Source organism: Mya arenaria, chromosome 12 (genome assembly GCF_026914265.1).
Source record: "Mya arenaria isolate MELC-2E11 chromosome 12, ASM2691426v1".
Classification (NCBI taxonomy): domain Eukaryota; kingdom Metazoa; phylum Mollusca; class Bivalvia; order Myida; family Myidae; genus Mya; species Mya arenaria.
The window spans coordinates 59,602,850-59,620,410 of NC_069133.1; the positions used below are offsets into that span (position 1 = coordinate 59,602,850).

Consider the following 17,561-nt stretch of genomic DNA (forward strand, 5'->3'; position numbering starts at 1 on the left):
TTTGAGCCCAGTTACATCACCGAAAGGTTATAGTGAAAATGAACACTTGTTCATGTCGATGGTATTTATATTAAAGTTGAGTATAAACACTTTTAAAAGTGCCAGCAATGTTTAGATAATACAGAAAAACTTGACATCAGCACATAAAAGCAGATAGTGCCATCTTTCTGTCATATTGTCCTTGTTACATCACAAACAAAGTGAAATTTCTAAACGGCTGTATTTACTTTCCATGTGGTGTTTTTATATTATCCTCTCATTATCTTGAAGCTTATGTGTCATATTTATACCCCCCAAAACAAAGTTTTGGGGGGGTATACTGGAATCGGGTTGTCCGTCTGTCCGTCTGTCTGTCTGTCTGTCCGTCTGTCCGTCCGTTTTTTTTTTTGTCCGGGATTCATCTTTGTCGTTATTGAACAAATCTTTTTCAAACTTTCAGATATTAATGGCCATGATGTAAACTTGCGCCTCTGTGAAATTGGTACGGGTCACATGACCCTGACCAGAGTTATCTCCCCTTGATGTGTTAAAGTAGGCAAAATAAGCCCTGTCCGGGATTCATCTTTGTTATTATTCAACAAATCTTTATCAAACTTTCAGAAATTAATGGCCATGTTGTAAACTTTCGCCTCTGTGAATTTGGTACAGGTCACATGACCCTGACTGGAGTTATCTCCCCTTGATGTGTTAAAGTAGGCAAAATAAGCCCTGTCCGGGATTCATCTTTGTTATTATTCAACAAATCTTTATCAAACTTTCAGAAATTAATGGCCATGTTGTAAACTTTCGCCTCAGTGAATTTGGTACAGGTCACATGACCCTGACTGGAGTTATCGCCCCTTGTAGGCAAAATTAGCTTTGTCCGGCCTAACTCCAGGGCAAACAACCTAGACATGGAGGGGTGGGGGGTATTTGTTAGCCTATGGCTTACAGTTCTAGTTCATTAATAGAACATAAGATATGCAAAAATTACATCTTGAAAAACTCATAAATGTTGGACACCAAGCCATTAGTGATGTAACGAAAATGTGCTGGACATAAAATTCTTGCTCATATACCGTTATTATATCCCCACAAACAAAGTTTGAGGGGGTATATAGGAGTGAGCTTGTCGGTCGGTCGGTCAGTCTGTCGGTTTTCATGGTTTCCGGACGATAACTCATGAAAGGCTAGACAGATTTGAAAAATTTTTGGTACACAGGTGTAACGTCAGAAGATACTGGTCAATTTCGATATTGGGGCTGGTGGGGCGAAGGTCAAGGTCACTGTTACTAAAAATAGAAAAACGGTTTCCGGACGATAACTCATGAAAGGCTTGACAGATTTGAAAAAAATTTGGTACACAGGTGTAACATCAGAAGATACAGGTCAAGTTCGATATTGGGGCTGGTGGGGCCAAGGTCAAGGTCACTGTTACTAAAAAAAGAAAAACGGTTTCCGGACGATAACTCATGAAAGGCTTGACAGATTTGAAAAAATTTTGGTACACAGGTGTAACATCAGAAGATACAGGTCAAGTTCGATATTGGGGCTGGTGGGGCCAAGGTCAAGGTCACTGTTACTAAAAAAAGAAAAACGGTTTCCGAACGATAACTCATGAAAGGCTTGACGGATTTTAACAATGTTTGGTAGACAGGTGTAACATCAGAAGATACAGATCAAGTTCGTGAGCTTGTTGGTTGGTCGATCGGTTTTCATGGTTTCCGGACGATAACTTGTGAAAGGCTAGACAGATTCAAAAAAAAATTGGTACACAGGTGTAACATCAGAAGATACAGGTCAAGTTCGATATTGGGGCTGGTGGGTCCAAGGTCAAGGTCACTGTTACTAAAAATAGAAAAACGGTTTCCCGACTATCATTCATGAAAGGCTTGACAGATTTAAAAAAAATTTGGTACACAGGTGTAACATCAGAAGATACAGGTCAAGTTCGATATTGGGGCTGGTGGGGCCAAGGTCAAGGTCACTGTTACTAAAAAAAGAAAAACGGTTTCCTGACGATAACTCATGAAACGCTAAACGGATTTGAACAATTTTTGGTAGACAGGTAACATCAGAAGATACAGATAAATGTCGATATTGGGGCTTGTGGGGTCAAGGTCACTGTTACTAAAAATAGAAAAATGGTTTCAGGACGATCACATTTTTTGGCAGTAACCTTGGAGTTATGGCCTCTTTTCAAAGGAATGGTTTGCCATTCCTGTGTCCAGGCGGCATTTGGGGGTATTCGTCACTCCTGTGACAGCTCTAGTTTTTGTTTTTGCCCACCATTAGTTTGGATGACCTCATATGCATGGTGTTCGTCTTTCATTTACAGTGTTCTTGATTATAGTTCTTGCACAAGCATCTTCATTATCAAAGGTTCTTTGAATTGGTTTCTGATTTGTACAGTTTCAGTTTATTGTGTTCTTTAGAATTTTTTTCTCATATTTCTCAGATTACAAACAAGTTTAGTATTGAATTACATAACCATATATGTTGGATTTAAATATCTGTCATTAGGCAAGATTGTCAGGGACAGAATGTCTCAAGATTAGATCAGTGAGGAAAATTAGTACATTTATAAACACGAACCTTTTAAGGGGCGTTATATTATATGTTGCAAAAGGATATGTAACTGAACCAGTTAATGTTTAGTGCATACTTGCGCCTTTATATTGATTGTGACAAAAGCATGTATGGTCAAAATCAAGTTCATTTTTTGAGCAGGATTCAGTACAGTTTTACATTTTGAGAGACCATGGGAAAGTTTTGCTCGTGGGGATCAAACCAACAGCCTCTTTGGAGAAAGGGGGACACCTAAACCACTCTCACCCAGGCGGAGCTTGAAACCACTTCTTGCATGAGAGGTGGACACAGATACTACTTGGTTGGGATAGAACCCTAAGCCTCTTGAGTGGGATCAGACGCCTGTACCTATTCACTCACCCTGGTTCGGATCGAACCCAAAGCATGCAAAATATTTTTTTCTCAAAGTCATATGGAAAATATAAGATTAAGATTTATGTTTGTAATAATGTTTGCAAATTGAGTATTGAAATATATATATTCAATATATCATAAGAAAGAATAATGAAATTGTAATGAAGTATAACATCCAATGTTACCTGCGGTACGTGTATATGCCATGAAAACAACAATGCAGGTTACACATTTAAACCAAAGGACTTAAAAACGGGTGAAGAGTGTTCTTGCATTCTTTAATTTGAATTTAATGTTTATGTTATTTTTATCTATTTTTCAGGCTGTAATGTTTGCGGAGACACTTCACATCGCCGGAATGAATGCCCACAACAACAAATGAACAGTACGTAAAAGTTCAATCATTTGACCTTAATTAATCCTTTACAAACGTTAAACACATCCAAATTATAAAAATAGGCATCTAAGTTTTAGTCCGTACATTGACAGCAATAGTCAGTGCAACACATTCATCGGGTTAGCTTTAGCCTTTTTTCCAATTAAAGTTGTTGTCACACTAAATGCTGCTGAACAACAGAACATAAATAACTGCACTGTTAAGGTTTAACCAATCTATTTAACGTTGCCTTAGTGCTTTTCAGTTTACCAATATATTAGTGAAATTTCATTTGAAAACATTCTTTACTTAGGCCATACATTTTACCCATCTATGATCCATCTCATATGAAGCTGTTAAACCTGAGTTTTTTTTGGTACACTCAACACTGAATGGAACGCCATCATCAAAAAGTATAAGCAAAACACTAAATGGAATCACAAAATAATTTTCCAGCCAAGGTGCATGCCTTATCTGCCAAATAAATGTCTGAATTAAACTAAGACCAAAACTTTGCTTGTCATTTTCTCAAGGGTTTCGTAATGATTAATAAAGAGTTTGTCCCTTGATTCCACTCTGAAACATGAGCATACACTTGATTACCTTGATTACAGCCTCTGGTATTCCTTATATGAGTTCACAATTAGGAACATGAAACCTGGAACTCTTGGGTAAAAAACAAACTCTTGTTAATGAGTTCAGGTTATAGGTCATCTCATACGAGTTAAAGAATGTATTCCGATGGAGCGACTTACACAAATGATTTCAGCTCCATTTAAAGCATGTTTGAAAAAAGTAAGTAAGGACTTTCCCTTGAAAACAGTTCATGATGAGAAATGCCCAAATCAAACTTAATTTACATAACAGTGAATCATATTTCAAGTTTTAATCAAACAAATAAACATTTGATTTTCTCATAGGGGGCAGAAACATTTTTTTTTATTTTTCTAGCTTTATTGTTTTACTTGGAAAAAAGAAACTTCTGTAAGGTTAAAGTCACATGAAGCTGGGTTTACATAAGCCCAAGACAACATACAAATGTAGAAAGGCCTTATAGATCAGACTTCAATATCTGTTGAGCTATGCCCCTTTTGTAAAGAAAAAAAGAATTACAAGCATTGGCACCCACTAGTGTTTCACATGTTCTCTCCAATACTTCACCTAGTTTGCAGTTGAAGACAGCTCATTGACTTTTCCATACTGCCATGAGATGTAATCCCTGAAGCACCTCTTATATTTCCAAATGTTTGACACATGAATGCGTGTTTTTGTCTTCAAAGAAAAATAACTGTGAAAAATCTCTGATAGATAAAATCCTCTAAATGCCAGTAATGGAATAAATTTTGGAAAAGTATGCTGAAGGCAGTAAATTTCATTAACAGATGAAAGCATGAAAAAAGAAAACATTTTCAGGGTTTTCATTACGAGCCGGCTGCCGGCTAAAATGACCGCTTCAAAGAGAATTTTGGCCGGCTCAAATTCTCAACAAAAATGCCCAAATGCGCCATTGTTATTATTACGGTAATTTCATTTCATAGCTGTTGTTTATTTTTTGCAAGAAATGCATTTTTGTGTAGAATATACATCAATTTATATACAACTGGCGAAACTAGAGGATGCTACTATGAAAGATGCCAAACACGCCTTCAAAGTTCACAGGGCGTTCTTGCCTCGTTTTTCTATGGAAAATCCCCAAACATGTCACCACCTATTTTTATCTACCAATAATAAATATCATATAATAATATCCTATTGATCACACACGAATGATGACACAGGTCATGCTTCAGAAATGTGTCAAAATGGCTGATTTACGATCTAGTAAACAAGAGACTTGCTTGAATAAACACATGTCATTTGTCACTTCTGTTTCCGAAAATGGAATGCTAATCCGGCAATAAAAATGTACCCTTACGTCTGTTAGTCAACGTTCGTATTTTGTTCTGAACACACGGATTATAGTAATATTATATGTGATATGACCCTGTTTTACAGCACGTGTTCTCTCAATCTCAAGAAAGATGTGATTGCCCATGCTTTTCATGCCTTGATTTCTTGTCTTGTACACAAAAATCGATTGTATTATTACTGAATTTTGCGGGGGAGTGTTTTTGATAGCGATTCTTACTAATTCTAGTTATAAAGGGCTTCGTTTAGGGCAATATCTAGTATGACGTCGAGGTCATGAAATTCATTCGCAAATGATGTTAAAACTGTTGCTAGAGAGGCTGACCCAGCATTCTTATTTTTAGCTCACCTGTCACATAGTGACAAGGTGAGCTTTTGTGATCACAATTTGTCCAGCGTCCGTCAGTCCGTCCGTAAACTTTTACTTTAAACGACATTTCCTCATAAACCGCTTAGCCAATTTCATCCAAACTTCACAGGAATGTTCCTTGGGTGGTCCCCTTTGAAAATTGTTCAAAGAATTGAATTCCATGCAGAACTCTGGTTGCCATGGCAACGGAAAGGAAAAACTTTAAAAATCTTCTTCTCCAAAACCACAAGGCCTAGAGCCTTAATATTTGGTATATAGCATCATCTAGTGGTCCTCTACCAAAATTGTTAAAACTATCCCCCTGGGGTCAAAAATGGCCCCGCCCAGGGGGGCAATTGTTTTACATAGACTTATATAGGGAAAACTTTAAAAATCTTCTTCTCAAAAACCACAAGGCCTAGAACCTTGAAAATTGGTATGTGTCATCATGTAGTGGTCCTCTACAAAATTTGTTCAAATTATTGCCACAGGGTCAAAATTGACCCCGCCTAGGGGGTCCTTGTTTTTACGTAGTGTTATATAGTAAATCTTTAAAAATATTCTTCTCCAGAACCGTAAGGCCAGGAGCTTAGATATTTGGTATACAACATCATCTTGTGGACCTCTATCAAAGTTGTTCAAATTATTGCCACAGGGTCAAAATTGGCCCCGCCCTGAAAGTTATTTGTTTTTATATAGTCTTACATAATAAAACTTTAAAAATCCTCTTCTCCAAAATATAAGACCTAGAGCTTTCATATTTGGTATATAGTGTTACCTAGTGGACCTACACCAAAGGTATTCAAATTATTGCCTGGGGTCAAATTGGCCTTGCTCAGGGGTCATTTGTTTTTACATTGTCTTGTCACTTAAACATCCTTTCCTCTGAAAGTAAAGGTCAGAATGACTCCATACTTGATATGTAGCATCCTTACATGGTCCTCTCTCAACTTTGTTCAAATGGTTTTGTTTGGCCCCTTTTAGGGGTCACCAGAGCAAAAAATAGAAAAAACCTTTAAACAACTTGATCTTATTAACTGCTTGATGGATCTTCAAGTCTGAAGCATCCTAGCATGGGCCTCTGTCAGGTCTTTTCAAATAATTTTGTTTGGCCCCTTTTAAGGGCCACCAGAGCTAAAATTAGTAAAAAAAACTTAACATTTTCTTCGCATGAACCCCTTGATAGATCTTCAGCAAATTTGGTTTGAAGTGTCCTTGCATGGACCTCTCTTAAATTTGTTCACATCATTTTGTTTGGCCCCTTTTAGCTAAAACTAGAGTAAAAAACGATTATTCTTGTGAACCTGTGAACCTCTTAAACTAGAGTAAAAAACGATTATTCTTGTGAACCTCTTGATGGATATTTACCAAATTTGGTCTGAAGCACCCTTGCATAGACTTCTCTCAAATGTATTAAAATAATTTTGTTTGGTCTCTTTTATTTTCATATTTCTTATAATATGCATGAATGTTCTCAAAATGTCAAGACTTAAATCATTGTTGTGTATGCTAAATTACTGAAATATGACGATAATTATCGAAATACACAAGACAGTTATTGAATTATGCCTTATATACAATTTTTTGTTTGATTTTTACTTCAATATATGTTGTAAATACTAGTGTTGGGAATCGGTTGCAATTTTACTATCGATGATCGGTTCCACTCAAGTAACCGATTATCGATAGTACAATCGGTTTTTAAAATACTAGATAGTACCTGAGTTGTAGTTTGATTCATGTAGAGTATTAAACTCTTAATCGTTATATGCATATACCTTATGTCTATGATTGAAGTTATTAAGTGTTGTTGTATAAAAAATAGTTCATTTCCTTGCTCATTGTGGCTTTCATCAGCCATTTTGTTAAAGATAACATCTTAACACTTTTTTTTTCGATAATCAATTATAACTAAATTCTATCGATTGTCGCCGATTTCAGACCCAACCAATCGATTTTTGATTATAATCGATCATCGGAACATCACTAGTAAATACTTTACCAACCTCAATTTTTCGGCTCCGATTTTTACATTTTTCCGCTGCGTCCTTATATATTAAGGGTTTTTACCCCGTTTTTTCAACTATTTTTTTGCCTGTGTCCTATCTATGCTAGCGTCCCATACATGATATAATACGATACCTTTCAGCCAAGTCAAAAAAAGAAAACAACATATGCTGCAAATTTGTTTTTCCATCATTTCCATTCTTTGAATGAATAATTCAGGAATTTGTTCTTTACAAATCACTGATACTCTTTTTTTCATGTCTTGAATTTCACAATTTATTGTTAACACAATGCTCTAGTATCAAGAAGAACAACAAACTGTTCCTAAAATAATCTAAAACCTTAGTACAGTGCTCCAGCGAGCCCCTTTTTTGAGGGCGGTTACCTCTAAGTTGAAGGTCACACTTAGTGTTTATTCACAATGGTATGCTGCATATAAGTACATGGAGGTTAGGCTGTCGTAACCGGGCTGTAACTTTCTCTTGAATGGACAGATTTTAAAATGACTAGCCACATATTTTTGACATACCAAGACGACATGTCGTACGCAAAACCCATGTCCCTACCTCTAAGGTGAAAGATACACTAAGTGTTTATTCACAATGGAATGCTGAATATGAGGACATAAGAGTGTAGGCTGTCAAGTATGGGTGGTATTTCAGAGGCAATTTATAATAACTTGCCATAACAATTTGACACGTAAAGGCAAGATCAACTTTTCATGTACTTGTTCATAGGTCAATGACACATTCGGGGGCATTCGTCTCATACTGTGACAGCTCTTGTTTTATTAATTATATTTAAAGCCTGTCTCACACAGAACACACGGCTTATACGGTGGGCCACCCGTGTAAACCGTACATACAACCGAACCAACCGTGGCCTTATCCGAGTTCCACTTGGGCCATTCGAGTGTATCCGTGAAAGCCGTGTATGATTTTTAAAACTTTTAAAAAAACTGGCACGGGTGCCATGTCCGTGTATGATCGTATTAGCGATCGTACAAGACCGTGAGAGACCGTGTGAGACCGTACGAGACCGTATATACAACCGCACATGAAGTCCACTCCACGAGTGAGCTCAACCATGTCAATATCGTATATAAATCGTATGGAATCATGTGAAATCGTTCCCAAGTCCTACATCCAACACCCGGATTAACACTCGAATGTCACACGATCACCGTACGATTCACACGAGTGTACACACGGTTTTATACGATCGCCATACGACCAATACGGTTCCATACGATCGCCATACGACCAATACGGTTCAAGTACGAATTATACATGGTCAAGTACGACCAGACACGGTCTGTACGTCTGTACAAAGCTCGTGTATGATCATACAGCACTCAAACACAACAGAAAACACAACTACCTGCTGCCACCTTGAAACAACAGAGTACTTGCTACATAATGCCTCCAAAGAAGAAGAAGGTCCCCAAAAGAATCCCCACCATGGAAGATTCTACCAGCGAGAATACAAAAAGGGCCACAAAGGCCCTCCGACCACTTCAACCTGTTGACCCTGTCGACCTTCTTCTTTTCCTTCTGTTGGCTTGTTCTTGTCTCCCCTCACGCCTTCTGGCCAAAATAATCTCAATGTCTATCAGTCTTTTCGAGATTTCTAATTCCCTTATTCTGTCATCTGCCATTTTTATAACTTCTATGTTGAAAGTTCGAAAATTTATCAAGCCAAGCCATCAAAACGAGAAAACGAGTCAATTTATATCAAAACATACACGAATGTGTGATAATTCGAGCATAACTCGAACAAAAGTCGGTGGGACCGTATGTAAACCCTGTAAATGTCCAGTTAATCGAGTAAAAGTCGTGCTTAATCGTACTAGGCCATAACAGACCGTACTTGGAACCGTACAACAATCGTATGAAAATCGTTTGAAAATCGTGTTCAAACCTTGCTTGACCGAGTATATCCGTGCTTTGTTCGTACATACTCGTGCTACATTCGAGTCTAAATCGTACTTACTCATGCCCAGGCACTGTTGGAGCTCAATACTCGTACCAGTCAACCCGTGTATAACCGAGTATACCGTATTGGAACCGTGTGCCCAACCGTGTTCTGTGTGAGACAGGCTTAAATTAATTCATTTTAAAAACAACGAACATGCAAAGTTGATCCGAAATAACATTAGTTAATTCCGAAATAACATTAAGTTAATTGTTTACTCAATAAAATTGTGTTTTAACTTTGAACAATCCATGACTCTTTCGATTTAATTTTTTTTTTTTTTCTAAGTCTCTTTTGGGATTAAACTTTGATAATTGGATTTGAAATTTAGTAAATCAACAGCAGAGTTATGTTTTAAGTGTAAATATTATCTCAATAATTTGTTTGTACATACAAATTGGATCACAGTTGGTTTAAACAGTAATTATTCATAAGTTGTTAATATATCAACATATAACAAGTATACAGGGAAAAGGATTCGAGAGAAAGTTCACTTTGCACCTTCAATGCTCGATATTTTTGCCTTCTCAAATTATATTTGGGCCTGCTGAAACTTTCCTTAATGAAAACCCTGCATTTTAGAAACTATCTGTGTATCAGAAACATAACATTTAATAAGGGAATTAAGTAGAAATACCAGTTACAACTTGTTTATTTTAAATAGGTACACCAATGGAATATGTAACAGATAGTAAATATACATGTGTACAAACATCATTGAAATGAGACCAGTTCTTTAGAATAACAAGCCCCAAAATGTCTTATTATGTCTCCCCCATTCATGGAGAGACATATTGTTTTTGCCCTGTCCGTCAGTCAGTCACTACGTCACACTTCATTTCTGCTCAATGACTATAGAACGCTTAGACCCAGGAACATCATACTTGGTATGCTATTTGGTCATGACTAGAAGATGACCCCTGATTTTGGGGTCACTATGTCAAAGGTCAAGGTTGCTGTGACCTTGAGGTGAAGAAACGGTTTCCGCTCAATAACTAAAGATCCTTAAGGTCCAGGAACTTCATACTTGGTATGCTAGTCGTTCATGACTAGAAGATGACCCCTATTGATTTTGAGATCAAAAAGTCAAAGGTCAAGGTTACATTCAGGTAAAAAATGATATGTTGGCAGTGACCATAAGCTTAAAAATGGTCTCTGCTCAATAACTAAAGAACGCTTGTACCCAGGAACTTCATACTTGGTATGCTAGTTATGTCTCCCCCTCTCTGGGGGAGACATATTGTTTTTGCCCTGTCCGTCAGTCCGGTAGTCCGATAGTCCGGTAGTCCGTCAGTCCGTCCGTACGTCACACTTCGTTTCCGATCGATAACTGGAAAACCGCATGACCTAGGATCACCAAACTTGGTAGGGAGGTTGGTCATGAGGTGTAGAAGATCCCTATTGTTTTTGGGGTCACTAGGTCAAAGGTCAAGGTCGCGGCGACCCCCAATGTAAAAAACATTTCCGCTCAATATCTTGACAATGGTTTGACCTAGGTTCACCAAACTTGGTAGGGAGGTTGGTCATGAGGTGTAGAAGATCCCTATTGTTTTTGGGGTCACTAGGTCAAAGGTCAAGGTCGCGGCGACCCCCAATGTAAAAAACATTTCCGCTCAATATCTTGAGAATGGTTTGACCTAGGTTCACCAAACTTGGTAGGGAGGTTGGTCGTGAGGTGTAGAGGATCCCTATAGTTTTTGGGGTCACTAGGTCAAAGGTCAAGGTCGCGGCGACCCCCAATGTAAAAAACATTTCCGCTCAATATCTTGAGAATGGTTTGACCTAGGTTCACCAAACTTGGTAGGGAGGTTGGTCGTGAGGTGTAGAGGATCCCTATTGTTTTTGGGGTCACTAGGTCAAAGGTCAAGGTCGCGGCGACCCCCAATGTAAAAAACATTTCCGCTCAATATCTTGAGAATGGTTTGACCTAGGTTCACCAAACTTGGTAGGGAGGTTGGTCGTGAGGTGTAGAGGATCCCTATTGTTTTTGGGGTCACTAGGTCAAAGGTCAAGGTCGCGGCGACCCCCAATATAAAAAACATTTCTGCTCAAAATCTTGAGAACGGTTTGAGCTAGGTTCACCAAACTTGGTAGGGAGGTTGGTCATGAGGTGTAGAAGATCCCTATTGTTTTTGGGGTCACTAGGTCAAAGGTCAAGGTCGCGGCGACCCCCAATGTAAAAAACATTTCCGCTCAATATCTTGAGAATGGTTTGACCTAGGTTCACCAAACTTGGTAGGGAGGTTGGTCGTGAGGTGTAGAGGATCCCTATTGTTTTTGGGGTCACTAGGTCAAAGGTCAAGGTCGCGGCGACCCCCAATGTAAAAAACATTTCCGCTCAATATCTTGAGAATGGTTTGACCTAGGTTCACCAAACTTGGTAGGGAGGTTGGTCGTGAGGTGTAGAGGATCCCTATTGTTTTTGGGGTCACTAGGTCAAAGGTCAAGGTCGCGGCGACCCCCAATATAAAAAACATTTCTGCTCAAAATCTTGAGAACGGTTTGACCTAGGTTCACCAAACTTGGTAGGGAGGTTGGTCATGAGGTGTAGAAGATCCCTATTGTTTTTGGGGTCACTAGGTCAAAGGTCAAGGTCGCGGCGACCCCCAATGTAAAAAACATTTCCGCTCAATATCTTGAGAATGGTTTGACCTAGGTTCACCAAACTTGGTAGGGAGGTTGATCATGAGGTTTAGAAAACTCCTATGTTTTGGGGGTTCACAAGGTCAAAGGTCAACGTCGCTGTGACCTCTAATGTAAAAAAATATTTCCGTGCAATATCAGGAGAATGCTTTGATCTAGGTTCACCAAACTTTGAAGTGAGGTTGGTCATGATGTCTAGTTGATTTTGCAATCAGTTGGTCAAAGGTCAAGGTCACTGACCTTGAGGTGAAGAACCGGTTTCTGCTCAATAACTCAAGAACGTTTACACCCAGGAACTTCATACTTGGTATGCCAGTTAGTCATGACTAGTTGATGGCCCCTATTGATTTTGGGATCCATCATTGATTATTTCTCACCTACAACCACACAATGGGGGAGACATGCGCTTTTTCGAAAAAGCAATCTCTAGTTGGTAATTACTAGTAGATGATTCCTATTGGTTTTGAGATCAGTAGGTCAAAGGTCAAGGTCACTGTGACCTTGAGGGGAAGAAACACTTCCTGCTCATTAACTAAAGAACACTTGAACCAAGAAACTTCATACTTTGTATGCTAGTTGGTCATGACTAGTTGATGACCCCTATTGATTTATAGATCAGTAGGTCAATGGTCAAGGTCACAGTGACCTTGAGGTGAAGAAACAGTTTCCGCTCAATAACTAAAGATCCTTTGGGTCCAGGAACTTCGTACTTGGTATGCTAGTTGTTCATGACTAGAAGATGACCCTAATTTGATTTTGGGATCCAAAGGTAAAAAAACATAAGTTGGCGGTGACTTTAAGCTTAAAAATGGTTTCTGCTCAATAACTATAGAAAGCTTGTACCCAGGAACGTAATACTTGGTATGCTAGTTGGTCATGACTTGTAGACGACTCATTTTGATTTTGAGATCAGAAGGTCACAGGTCAAGGTCACCATGACCTTGAGGTGAGGAAACAGTTTCCGCTCAGGAACTAAACAACACTTGCATCCAGGAACTTCATACTTGGTATGCAAATTGGTCATGACTAGTAGATGACCCCTATTGATTTTGTGATCAGTCCGTTAGTCAGTCAGTCAGTCTGTTCGTCACACTTTGTTTCTGCTCAATAAATAAAGAACGCTTGCACCCAGGAACTTCATACTTGGTATGCTTGTCGGTCATGACTAGTACATGACCCCTATTGATTTTGAGATCAGAAGGTCAAAGGTCAAGGTTGCCGTGACCTTGAGGTGAAGAACAGTTACCGCTAAGTAACTAAAGAACACTTGCAACCAAGAACTTCATACTTGGTATGCAAGTTGGTCATGTAGATATCCCTCTTGATTTTGTGATCAGTAGGTTAAAGGTCAAATGGTTTCCGATCAATAAATGAACAACGCTTGCGCCTAGGAAATTCATACAATGCAATCTTTGTTTACATTTTCCAAGATTAATCAACAACATTTTTTCTCTTTACTATTTAATACGGGTGAATAAACCAAACTTCACTGTTGGTTCGTGTCCAGTCCAAAATTACAAATTTCATGTCCATCATTTATTTTTTCTCAGCTACGACCACACAATAGGGGAGACAAGTGCTTTTTCAAAAAAGCAATCTCTAGTTTCTACCAGTGTAAAACGTTATAAATATTCCAAATTTTGTTGCAGGAAAGCCACCAAGTAACAAACCATCCATTACTCATGGAATAATGAATTCAGCACCCACTGTAGCAGCAGAAAGTGTTGACGCAGAACTGGAGGCCCTTCAGAATCCCCCAAAGACCCACCAAGTAGCCACAAAGGCAAAGAGAGGATCCCCACCCCCGAAGAAGTCCATCATGTCTGCCCAGTTGCCCCTGAATACAGAAACTCGGGTATGTTTATCATGTACAATTATGATTTCTCGACCAGGCTATTTTCAGCTCCCCTGTTTTAAGAATAAGACAGTCGATGTAGTTTTAACCTTGGTGTTTCTGTCATCGTTGTGTAAAAACTTGAACCATGACCATATATTTAAATTTCCTAGAACTTAAATGGCATAACAATATCAGATATTGCAGAAATTTTACATAATTCAAAATTGACAAGTCATTGTGAGACATTTAAATAGGATAATAATTGAGCCTGGCATTTACTGCTTTCTTGAACTGTCACGAGTTGAAGACAGATAACTGAGATATATTGGTGAATATTGGAATTTGATCTTGCACAAGAAATGACAAATGGCCAATGGTTGTAATTTTCATTGAAACCAATAAGTCATTTCTTTCCATTATGTCAATTTGTTATTGTTGATTTACTTGAATAATAACTTTATATCCTGTTTGTCATTGTGCATGCTCCAAGATAGTTTCCCTATTAGAAATTTCTATAAAATTTTCCATGAATATGAATAAAATAAACCACACAAACACGTAAAGTTAATCATCTTAAACGTTTTGGTGTAACACTTTTATCAGTAGATTTTTTTATTTTTTTTTTAAATTCTCAAGAATAACTTACATTTTAAAGAAACAAAACTGTGCATCTATTAGGGCCTGCGCCTTTAATAGGACATTTATGGTATGCATAATTTAGAAATTTCCTGAAAAGTAAAGAAAGATGATCCTTATATTTATAAACAAGGCTAATAACACATTGATATGAATCTTGCTTTTCTCAGGAAAATATCAATTATCTACTTGCCAACTATACATGAAAGTTAATGTCAAGCACATGTGTGCTGATAGACTAAGATGGCTAGAAATCTTCCATTTCTGATTTGAAAGGTATAATAATGAATGTGATAAATTTTACATGCTACCAATAGACATGCAGGCACTATTCACTTAATCCTAGCATTTTTTTATGTGTCTATAATTGAACTGATTTGGGGATTGTTTGATTTTTTTCTATCGTTCAGTAATATAATGAATTGAGATAGATAATGAGTAATTACTTCGTGTTTTTGTAGCTTGTTCCATTCAGCAATGACATATATGGGGCTGTAACCACTTCAACCTTATATATTGCATACTCACTTCTTCATTTTCTTCCCAAACCCTGTGTAACAAATATTAAAGATTTTGAATGTTTTCATACCAAACATAAGTTTTTAGTTTCTCCATTCTGTCTAGCACCCACTTAACTTTCAAATACTATGTAAAAAACCTCTAAAAAGTGAATAAAAAGTTTCTGAATAGTGAATAAGAAGTCGCTGAAGAGTGAATAAAAAGTCTCTGAAGAGTGAATGAAAAGTCTCTGAAGAGTGAATGAAAAGTCTGAATAGTGACTGAAAAGTCTATGAATAGTAAATAAAAAGTATCTGAATAGTGAATAAAAAGTCTGAATAGTGAATGAATAGTCTCTGAATAATGAATGGAAAGTTTGAATAGTGAATGAAAAGTCACTGAATAGTGAATAAAAAGATTGAAGATAAAGTCTCTGAATAGTAAATATAAAGTCTCTGAATAGTGAATATAAAGTCACTGAATAGTGAATATAAAGTCACTGAATAGTAAATATAAAGTCTCTGAATAGTAAATATAAAGTCTCTGAATAGTAAATATAAAGTCTCTGAATAGTAAATATAAAGTCACTGAATAGTGAATATAAAGCCACTGAATAGTAAATATAAAGTCTCTGAATAGTGACTATAAAGTCTCTGAATAGTGACTATAAAGTCTCTGAATAGTGAATATAAAGTCTCTGAATAGTAAATATAAAGTCACTGAATAGTGAATAAAAAGATTGAAGATAAAGTCTCTGAATAGTGACTATAAGGTCTCTGAATAGTGACTATAAGGTCTCTGAATAGTGACTATAAGGTCTCTGAATAGTGACTATAAAGTCTCTGAATAGTGACTATAAGGTCTCTGAATAGTGACTATAAAGTCTCTGAATAGTGAATATAAAGTACCTGAATAGTAAATATAAAGTCTCTGAATAGTAAATATAAAGTCTCTGAATAGTGACTATAAGGTCTCTGAATAGTGACTATAAGGTCTCTGAATAGTGACTATAAAGTCTCTGAATAGTGACTATAAAGTACCTGAATAGTAAATATAAAGTCTCTGAATAGTAAATATAAGGTCTCTGAATAGTGACTATAAGGTCTCTGAATAGTGACTATAAGGTCTCTGAATAGTGACTATAAGGTCTCTGAATAGTGACTATAAAGTCTCTGAATAGTGACTATAAGGTCTCTGAATAGTGACTATAAAGTCTCTGAATAGTGACTATAAGGTCTCTGAATAGTGACTATAAAGTCTCTGAATAGTGACTATAAAGTCTCTGAATAGTGACTATAAAGTACCTGAATAGTAAATATAAGGTCTCTGAATAGTAAATATAAAGTCTCTGAATAGTGACTATAAGGTCTCTGAATAGTGACTATAAGGTCTCTGAATAGTGACTATAAGGTCTCTGAATAGTGACTATAAAGTACCTGAATAGTAAATATAAGGTCTCTGAATAGTAAATATAAAGTCTCTGAATAGTGACTATAAGGTCTCTGAATAGTAAATATAAGGTCTCTGAATAGTGACTATAAAGTCTCTAAATAGTGACTATAAAGTCTCTGAATAGTGACTATAAAGCCACTGAAGTGACTATAAAGTATCTGAATAGTGACTATAAAGTATCTGAAAAGAATAGTAAATATAAAGTCTCTGAATAATGAATATAAAGTGAATCAACAGAATACACACAACTTTAATTACCCAACCTTCCTATTCACAGGTGTGTGTGGCGCATGTACAGGATCCAGACAATATCTATGTGCATATTCTTAACGATGACACGGCACAACAGCTGGGGAAGATAACCACCTTACTAGCCACGGTAATGTCATAGAGTTATAGATAATTCCTTATTGGATGCATCATCAATGTTTCCAAATTGTCAATCCCGGTCAATGACTAATTACATGTTAATTAGGTGTTCTTCCCAAAAAATGTAAGGAGTGTTTTCTTGACATATCTCAGGTGAGCAATTTAGGGCTATATTGGCCCTCTTGTTTAACATACTGTTTCATCAAGATTTACCTAAATTTCTCCTTAATTATTCATTATAATAATATGTATTTGAGCTATCTGTTCATGATAGATCTGGATGTGTTTGCAGAAGTACACGGACAGCGCTACCTGTGATGTTAGCTCAGTAATGTCCGGGGAGCTATACGCTGGGAGATACAGCATTGACAATCAGTGGTACCGGGTTCAAGTGCACAAGGTAAATATGGCGTACTATTTTGTGTCTGCTAGGAAGAATTGCAGACATATAGTTTAGCGTAAATAGCTGCAGTGTCTGTGGTCACACAGTCATGTCTGCTCTCAAAACCTGACCATTTATCATTGTATCTGACCAGACATGTGCATACTATTTTGGTCAAGATAAATAAGGGCAAGGGTATGATTTCTTT

At 37.3% G+C, this 17,561-nt stretch overlaps 1 protein-coding gene across 3 annotated transcripts in view; it reads left to right on the forward strand.

Annotated features, from left to right (window-relative positions):
* LOC128211245 (tudor domain-containing 6-like) overlaps positions 1–17,561 on the forward strand; it is an 82,299-nt gene that overhangs the window by 46,412 nt on the left and 18,326 nt on the right. For all 3 annotated transcript variants that reach the window (XM_052915797.1, XM_052915799.1, XM_052915798.1), the window contains exons 19-22: positions 3,245–3,307; positions 13,829–14,034; positions 16,880–16,981; positions 17,264–17,371. In XM_052915797.1, the coding sequence (XP_052771757.1) occupies positions 3,245–3,307; positions 13,829–14,034; positions 16,880–16,981; positions 17,264–17,371 (479 nt within the window). The remainder of the gene's footprint in view (positions 1–3,244; positions 3,308–13,828; positions 14,035–16,879; positions 16,982–17,263; positions 17,372–17,561) is intronic.